The sequence below is a fragment of the Micropterus salmoides genome, unplaced genomic scaffold (assembly GCF_014851395.1).
Source record: "Micropterus salmoides isolate LMB-PRFRI ecotype aquatic unplaced genomic scaffold, ASM1485139v1 Ms_hic_scaffold_12, whole genome shotgun sequence".
NCBI lineage: Eukaryota > Metazoa > Chordata > Actinopteri > Centrarchiformes > Centrarchidae > Micropterus > Micropterus salmoides.
Genome location: NW_024040263.1, coordinates 27,632,024 through 27,641,585, shown reverse-complemented (window position 1 = coordinate 27,641,585; position 9,562 = coordinate 27,632,024). Strand labels below are relative to the sequence as shown.

General features: G+C 46.4%; 1 protein-coding gene across 2 annotated transcripts; it reads left to right on the top strand.

Annotated features, from left to right (window-relative positions):
- The first annotated feature begins 1,162 nt into the window (after positions 1–1,162).
- Positions 1,163–9,354, top strand: pcdh18a (protocadherin 18a). 2 transcript variants are annotated; one of them, XM_038714340.1, is made up of 4 exons: positions 1,163–4,163; positions 4,808–4,863; positions 5,559–5,731; positions 7,709–9,354. In XM_038714340.1, the coding sequence occupies exons 1-4, from the start codon at positions 1,674–1,676 to the stop codon at positions 8,536–8,538; spliced, it is 3,549 nt and encodes a 1,182-aa protein (XP_038570268.1). In that variant the 5' UTR covers positions 1,163–1,673; the 3' UTR covers positions 8,539–9,354. The 2 variants fall into 2 exon arrangements, with proteins under 2 accessions (XP_038570268.1, XP_038570267.1); XM_038714339.1 differs by having other exon boundaries at positions 4,775–4,863.
- The last annotated feature ends 208 nt before the right edge of the window (positions 9,355–9,562 follow it).

Genomic DNA, 9,562 nt, shown 5'->3' with positions numbered 1-9,562 from the left:
ATTGCAATAACGAACTCCCTATTAGTTGAGCGCGTTTTATCTCTGTGTGACGGACACACATGCGCACCACAACCCCGTGCACGCGCGCACAATGTGTGAATGGATCTGTGAAAGCTGCTTGGTACTCTACAATCCCCCATGACAACCCATTTCCTCATAGTTGTGTGGGGTTCGGGGCTCCGCTGGAGTCTTGTTTGGTCGGCTGTAATCGCCTGGTTCTGGTGCCAAACAAACCGCGCCAGATGGTCTCCAGAATGCACGGTCCCAGTTGTGAACATTCGTTAAACCTTATCTCTATCTCTTTTTTTCTCTCGCGCGTTTTTCTCTGTCTCTGTTTTTATCGCTGCCCTCGCCAATGCGTGCGTATTTACATGAATGAGACTTTTTTCTGGGGACTAAAAACGCCTGCCGAAACTGGCGTGTTTTGGATGCTGTGCTTGTTATCAAAAAAACATCCTGTGGGGAGTTTGAAGTGATGTTGAACAGATTTGTGCACGGGGACAGAGCTGTTCCTCGGCGTGACCAACTCTTTAAAGGCATTCATTAGAGTCCGGATCCCTTTCTACGCGATTTGCCACACAGCTTACCCGGCTTACTCTCACCCACAGACAGCCAAAGATGAGGCGCATGTGAAAAAAAAAACAACTACTCAAAACATCTACCACCAAGGGTGCAGTCAGCTGCCACTTCAAAGAGCAGAAAAAGACTAGATACCGTATAAGTGCACGGCATGCATGCGCACTACAGCGTCAGTCATATAGTAGGAGTGAGTGGTGACAGCTGGCTATGGCTGGGCTGCGTTATATGTTATATATCAAAAGTGTGCCTGTCAAGGCTTCAAAGGTGCAGGCTGACAATGCTGATGATTGAGGGGACTATATCTTTGTCTTGTCTAATGAGAATTTAGACTCTTTGTGGTTCCATGCTGTCTGTGGAGAACAGACCCGAAGCGAGAAACTCATAAACCTTCCTGTTGTTTTATAGGAGTGAAAAACGGCAGGGTCTGCTTTTTGAATGTATTTTTTCTTCTTGAGTTTATTTTCTCTCCTGTCTAATGTAGGGGCATGATCGTTACTCTGAAAAGTGGGGACAGTGAAGCCCACAGGGCGGGGTTTTTTTTATCCCCCACTTTCTCTATTTACTCCCCTCTTGCGCCTCCTTCTCCTCTCCCCTGGAGTTTGAGTGGCCACCAGCCAGCTTTTGATTTAAGAAGCGCTTGTCTTTCCCGAGATGTGAAAAAGGGGGCCGTGGCTGATGTACAACTAGTTGGTTTGAGGCAGGTTATTTTGGGCAAGTCTGCGTACAGAGGCACCTCAAACGGAGAGAGCGAGCGAAAGAGAGCGCACGGCGCACAGACCAGACACAGGAAGGAGAGGGAGAAAGACGCACAGATCTCAGTGGCATTCAGCTGGTTCTCCCGCACACTGGGCGCGCGCAACAGATCTGTGTGACAAGGGAGGACAGACAGACATAAAATTGGATGCTTTTATGGAAATTAGTGCAACTTGAGCGAGCTTGCATTTAGCAAACGGCTGTTTTTATTCCTCCTCTCTCAGCGGAGAAAGCAATGCAGCTGATTGAGGGAGCACAGCATTTAGTAAGTTATAACTGGAATTGACTTGTACGTATTTGGAGCTATTTTTGGATCTGTTTTTTTTTTTGCTTCCACAAAAATGCAACCAGGAAAAATGAAAGGACTGTTTCTGACAAGAATGTGGAAAGTTCTGGCTGTTGTGGCGCTGGCAACACAGCACGTCACCGGTAAGACATTGAAATATCAGATTTATGAGGAGCAGAAGGTTGGCACGGTTATTACTCGTTTGAAAGACGATGTCGCAGATGTTCTGGCTAAACTTCCAAGCTCAGTGTCGCTCCGCTTCAGAGCCATGCAAAGAGGGAGCTCGTCTTTCCTCGCAGTGCGCGAGCAGGACGGAGAAATCAGCATCAGGACCAAAATTGACCGGGAGAAACTCTGCGAAAAGAATCTCAACTGTTCTATTCAATTTGACGTACTGACACTCCCCACTGAGCACCTGCAGCTGTTTCACGTTGAGGTGGAAGTGTTGGACATCAACGACAACGCACCCCAGTTCGCCCGAGCCGTCATCCCCATCGAGATCTCCGAGAGCGCGGCGGTGGGAGCGCGCATTCCCCTGGACAGCGCCACAGACCCCGATGTCGGGGAGAACTCACTGTACACATATGCCCTGGAGCCCAACAACTTCTTTAAGATTGACATTCAGTCCAGGACTGACGGGGCTAAATATGCAGAGCTGGTGGTGCTCAGGGAGCTGGACCGGGAGCAGCGCTCCAGTTATGAACTTCAATACACGGCCTCAGATAGGGGCGTTCCCCCCAAAACAGGTTCGACCCTTCTCAAAATCAGTGTTGCCGACTCAAATGACAACAGTCCAATTTTTGACAAGTCATCATATGTGATAAATCTCCCAGAAAATTCACCTGTTGGCACTCTGCTCATTGACTTAAACGCCACTGACGCGGATGACGGCACCAATGCCAAAATAGTCTACTCATTCAGCAGTCACGTGTCTCCTAAAATAATGGAGACGTTCAAAATTAACCCTGACAGCGGTCATCTGACCCTCATCAGGCGTGTGGACTATGAGACCATTAACTCTTATGATATTGATGTTCAAGCGCAGGACATGGGTCCCAACTCCATGCCAGCTCACTGCAAGATCCTGGTCAAAGTCGTAGATGTGAATGACAATAAACCAGACATTAGCATCAATCTCATGTCCTCTCAGGGGAATGGGGACGCAGCTTATGTATCCGAGGCTTCTCCTTTGGACACATTTGTAGCTTTGGTGAGGGTGGAGGATTTGGACTCCGGGTTGAATGGAGAGGTAGAGTGTAAACTTCACGGTCAAGGATATTTCAAACTGCAGAAGAGCTATGAGAACAATTACATGATTTTGACCAATGTGTCTTTGGACCGAGAGAAGAGGTCAGAGTTCAGTCTGACGGTGGTGGCAGAGGACCGGGGGACCCCCAGTCTCTCCACGGTCAAACATTTCACTGTGCATGTGACTGATGAAAACGACAACCCACCACGTTTTGAGAAGGGTCGATATGAGATCTTTAAATCAGAGAACAATGCCCCTGGAGCATATCTGACCTCCATAATGGCCAGTGACCCTGATCTGGACGCCAATGGACAAGTGAGCTACTCCATCATGGAGAACTCTGTTCATGGGAGCTCCATCTCCACCTACGTCACCATTGACCCCTCCAATGGCGCCATCTATGCACTGCGCACATTTGATCGGGAGGATGTTAGTCGTATCTCCTTTGTTGTGCAAGCCAAAGATGCAGGGAAACCACTGCTGCTTAGCAATGCCACAGTTATTCTGAACATTCTGGACGAGAATGACAACCCTCCAGTCATTGTGGTCCCCCAGCTGTGGAACTTCACTGCTGATGTGCCTGCATCAAAGTTCACAGAGGCTGGACACTTAGTAACTGTAGTCAGGGCGACTGATCGTGACACAGGGGTAAATGCTGAGCTCATTTGCTCCATCGTCAGTGGCAATGAGGAGGGCTTCTTCATTATTGACCCAAGGACGTGTGAAATCCACGCCAACGCCAGCCTGGAGAACTTCCCCCATGAACACGCTGAGCTGACGGTCATGGTCCGAGATCAGGGAAGGGAGAGCCTCAGCGCTAAGGCTGTGCTGAAAATCACCCTCTATGAGAACACGGAGAACCACGACCAGGTTATGGACCAGGGGGAGTCTGCCCTCGATGCATCCCTGATTATCATCATCTCTCTGGGGGCCATCTGCGCCGTGCTCCTGGTCATCATGGTGGTGTTCGCCACTCGCTGTAACCGGGAGAAGAAGGACACAAGACACTCCTACAACTGCCGGGTAGCCGAATCGACCCACCAGCACCATCCGAAGAAGCCCTCACGCCAAATCCACAAAGGTGATATCACCCTGGTTCCCACAGTGAATGGTACCCTGCCAATCAGGGCTCACCACCGCTCACCTTCTGCCACGCCCCCCATGGACCGTGCCCAGATGGGGAGCCGACAGAATCACCACAGCCGCCAATCCCTAAACAGCCTAGTAACCATCTCATCCAATCACATTCCAGAGAGCTTCGCCCTGGAACTGGCCCACGCAACACCACCAGTGGAGGTGAGCACACACACACACACACACACACACACACACACTCACACACACACAGAAGCAAATTATTCTCAGAAATTTCAAAATGTGGTCCCTCAGCCCCTTTCCAAATTTTCTGTCTCTCTCAGTTTCTCTCTCACACACACACACGCACACACACACCCACCAGCCTTCTCATCCTCACACAGCTGTCTCCGTTTGAGCAAATTAACTCATCTCCATGTGTGACAGTGACTTAATCAACACTGCCCTGTAGTTCAAACTGACTCTCATTAAAACTGTTGATGATTATAGATGTCTCTTTGTCTTTACCTTGTTTACACCCTGTCACCATTACCTCCATCATAACCACAACTCACCCCTCAGTCATATGTCTCCATATTCATCTAGACCCCCTCCCCTGCCACCCCCACCACCATTTTTTGTTTTAATGTCATCCATTTTGTCTCATCCATTTTTAGCAGGCTCTCCATCATCCATTTTGTGTTTACTCATCCATTATTTTGTCTTGTGTTGTCTCTTTTTTTCCTCTTCAATATCCCATCTGTTATTCATCCCCCCTTTTCTGTTTCTTTTTGTTTGTTTTATTTTGTTTGTTTTGTTATTTTTGGATGTAGCAAGTCTCACAGCTTCTGTCCATGCTCCATCAGGGCCAGTACCAGCCCAGACCCAGTTTCCGTGGCAACAAATACTCCCGCAGCTACAGGTAATTTAACCCTATACCTCAGTCCCCGCCTCCACCCCCTCCCCTAAAGATTATCTTTTGTTTACTTTTTAAACCACTTGTTTTTCATTGTGTATTTACATTGTGTACTGTGTATTGCATGTTCCAACAACCTGTTGTGAACTGTTGCTCGTCAGTTGGTCAGTTACATGTAGATCATGGTTTGACGGCGTGTAAATGTATTATTTCACATTCCAGATGTTATCATGCCAATGTCATTCAGTTCAAAAGTACGTAACTCATTTGTCTGAATGTCACAACAATTTACTTGGTACTTCTCTTTTAAAAAAATTGGCTCACGTTATAAAGTTTGCATCCATCATTACTGTACTCCCATAATATCCCCATATGATCTCTATATGATAGATTTATTGATGCCCCTAGTGGCTGTTGTGATAGATTTATTGATGGGATCTACCTGCATGTAGGATTTATGGGCTGAGCCTTGTCTAGGTATTTGACAGTTTCCATGAGCAGCCTTAAGTTTTATATGATGGATTTATACGTCGTTAGTCTTCTCTAAGGACAGATTGATTCTGTCTGCCTGCAAAACACATTCAGCTTTGTATTTGCAAAATGTAAACTTGCAACATTGTTTTTTGGATCCAGTATCTATGACTGATTGATACCTATACAGTATGTGTTTGTAATCTTTCTCTAACCCACCCCCTCCACAGATATGCATTACAAGACATGGACAAGTTCAGCCTGAAGGACAGTGGCCGTGGGGACAGCGAGGCGGGGGACAGTGATTGTGACATGGGGAGGGAATCCCCCGTGGACAGACTTCTGCTGGGGGAGGGCTTTTCTGACCTGATACACCTTGAAATGCACCATCGACTCCACCCAGGTGAGCTTTCAGTGATGTAACCAGCCCATTCTGACGGTCTCCCTCAACATGAGTGGCTGCACAACAACGCTTTTACCAAATTGGCTCCGCTCAGCAGAGTCACATGCCTAACACACTGTATATCAGCACCGCACATCTATCACCTCAACTGCTGAGAACAGTCGCACCTCAGCGTGCACAAGTTGTTATGCTTTTTGTTGGATTTTGCCTGGGTTTGCACCAAATGAAATCACAGAAAAACACAAGATTCTTATTCCCGATCTGATAGACATTGCAAGATTGAAATGTTCTTGCTCAGATTCTGAGAGCCAACTTAAATAAACTAGCAGTGAAGTGACCCGACCTATCTTCCTCCAGACCACACCCAGCCGTCTAATATCCCTGCTGCCTGACAAATTTCAGCACCATGGACAGCACCAGGCCTAAGCCCATTATTTGTCTGTACACCTGCCTATACAGCCACTCCATTCACCCTGTTGCCAACACAATCCCCATTGTGCTCAGCCCCATTCTTCCACACAGCCCTCATTTCCACGCTCGTTATCACACTGAGAGAGGTTACAGTGTGTCTGGCTGTTTGTGTTACTGCGTGCGTGGTTGTGTGTGTGTGAGTGTATGTGTATGTGCGTTATCTGCCCCTAAGTTAGAGTCGTGTCTGCAAAATCCTCCCTGGAGCGGAGATGAGTCGCCTGTCACTCATCGGTATGCGTCTCAGTGTGCTGTTTTTTTCCCTTCCTTTTTCTTTTCTTTCACCCCCCCACCTCCCTCCCCACCCCCGGTGAGTGACAGTGGTGCGCTTTCATGTCTGAACTGAGGAGAATTCATAGTAATTGCTTTTAGAATGTTGTTATTCTCTCTCTCTCTCTCTCTCTCTCTCTTATGCTGTCCCTCTCTTGCTCTCCTACATGCCTGCAAGCTCCTCAGCATCTCTCTCTCTCTCTTCTGTACCTGTTAATGTATTCTCTATCTATATTAAGATGGATAAAGGGAGTGTTGGTGGACATGGAAAGTCTTTCTGTATCTCCTTTTTTCTCCCTTTGAGAAAGACTTGGAGGTGTTGCACCCCTCATCCCTCCCCTCCCCCTCCTCTATCTTTTATGCTAATATAAAAAAGGGGAGGGTAAGGAGATAATGGGCCGAGAGGGGGGATTATCCCTGGTTCTCTTCAATAGATTTAATTTGTTTAGATTTTTCTATTTAGATGGGCAAATGCGGCTATTCATGCTAGATATGATAAAAGAACTAAACAAGCAAATCCCTGCCTCAGTGTGTAGTAAGGAGATGTGGACATGCTTGGCAGAGCAGCCAAATATTACATTAACATCTGCCTGTAATGCCATTTAGCTGGGATCTTGCACTTATTCATTTATTTATCTAGCTATTGTGATTGTTTTCATACCTGGCGCTACCCGGATATTTGTGCTGTAAGATGTAAATATCAGCAATCTGGTCCTCCAATAGAATAGACTTAAATAGAAAAGCAACCAAGCTAAGCTGTGATGTTGATATTAATAAAAGACTGACTGAAAGACTTTTAAATATTGAACAGCTATTGTACATGGAGTATTCTTATGCTAACAAAATAAGACATGGTGATAGACCATGTCTTATTTTGATGGTCTATCACCATGTCTTATTTTGTTAGCATAAGAACACTCAACTGCTCAACTGCTTCTCTGCCTTTGTTTTCATGCTTAAAAAAAACAGCACCTTGACCTCATGCTGAACTGTGGATCTCTTCAAAGATAACAGTACCATACCCTCCTCTCAGGGTTTATGACTTGTCTTTTGTACCACAGCAAAAAAATAATGTCTCAGGAGTTTTAAACATCTGATTTATCTGAGTTGCTTTGTTTTGCATTCATTCTCTGTTTTTGTCTCTATTTATTATTCTGTTCCAAGTACAGTATATGTCATAAAAAAGTTGTCTGCTGCTGGACCTGCTCCTGACACTTTCTACACCCTTTTTTGCCTTAGCTATGAGACTGTGCACAGACGAATGTCGCGTCCTGGGACACTCTGACCAGTGCTGGATGCCCCCCCTCTCCTCGCCCGCCTCCTCCGCTGACTACCGCAACAACATGTACATCCCCGGGGAGGAGTCCTCCCAGCAGCCCCAGATCGACGATGACCAGTCCTCTGTCGACTCAGAGCGCCGCAAGAGCTTCTCCACTTTTGGCAAGGAGTCTGGGAACGAAGAGGCAGGGGCCGGGGGAGTTGTCGCCGGAGGAGGAAGCGATGCTTGTGCAGTGGGAGGAGGGGCTGGCTCCCTCCTAACAGAGATGAACTCAGTGTTCCAGCGGCTCCTCCCCCCTAATATGGACTCGTACGCAGAGTGCACTGAAACAAGCCCACCCTCGTCCTCATCAACCACTGAGAGAGGAAGCGGACGTGGTGGCAATATTCCTGGTAACCACAGTAACAATGCTGTTCCTCAGGACAACCGGAGAGGGTTGTTGCCAGGTGGGAAAGGTCCCGCTTACCCCCCAGGTGTGGCTGCATGGGCGGCCAATACCCATTATCTAAATCCTGGAAGTGGATCAGTGGGCACCAACCATGTTTCGTCATCTTCTTCCTCGCCCTCCACCTCCACTTCCGCCTCCACCAATGGACAGCCACCACACCTGAAATGGCTGCCAGCCATGGAGGAAATCCCAGAGAATTACGAGGAAGATGACTTTGATGGCGTCTTCCATCAGGGTCACCAGGGTGGCAAGCGCAGCGAGAGCCGCCACGAGGCTGGCATGGACGCTAGCGAGCTGGTCCACGAGATCAACAAACTGCTGCAGGACGTTAGACAGAACTAGAGAAAAAAAGAGTGAAGGCATAGCATGGTTTCACATTTCACCACATTCTGCCAAATGCTTGTTCTATGTGCCAACATATAGGAAACTTTGATGACTGTTTCTTGTTCACTGTAATGCTTGTCTTGTTTATTTGACCAAATATCCTCTTTTCCGCTCAGTGCTGAGAGACTCACAGAGAAAAGTAACACACGGCACTGAAGTTGTGATTGAGGTGACTTAAAGGCATCAAACCGAGCGCTCTAAGAACAGATTGCTCACTTTTTTTTACAGTCTCTCCGAAAGTTGCTTGAATGAGTGATTTCAAACGGAAATCCACTAACAAAAACTGTACTATTTCTTCATTTGTAATGTTTACAGCAGCGTGAACAGACTCCACAGGGAGAAACCAACAGTCGTGTGATCTAATTTCTGCTTTTACAGTGTACAATATTGTACAGTGTCTGTGGAAAAAGGCAATCCCACTTGAATATTGTGCTGTCTTCTGTTTTGTTATTATGGAATGTAACTGTACAATTTGACCTTTGTATTTTAAAAATACACTCTTTTTTACTTCTATATATTTATATGTGTCTATGTATGTTTGTACAGAAAAAGAAAACAAATGTCTATTTTTTATATTTGTCACTGCATGTCTTAATATCACTTAATGTGTCTCTTTTCTTTATTTTATAAAACAACTGTATTTAATTTTGTTATTGAATGTGTGTGTGCGTATTAAGAATAATCACATTCCAATGCAGTTCCATGTTGGAAGTTGGTTTTGTATGGTAACATTGTGACCATTGGATGATAAATAAAGTGGAGGGATTCAAGAGAGTTATGTCTGAAAAGTATTATTGGTGCCTTTCATTCTTGTTTTCATTTCTCAAATGTTTTCTTCGCTTAGTGTGTCCACTTGCCCCCCTGTCTCTTAGCACCCCCTAATGTCCAGTACCAGAACTGCAGCACCCAGTGTGTGCACAGCCAAAATCTGCTACGTGCTTTCTAGGAAAACCCTCCCAGAGCCTCATTACACCACAATTCA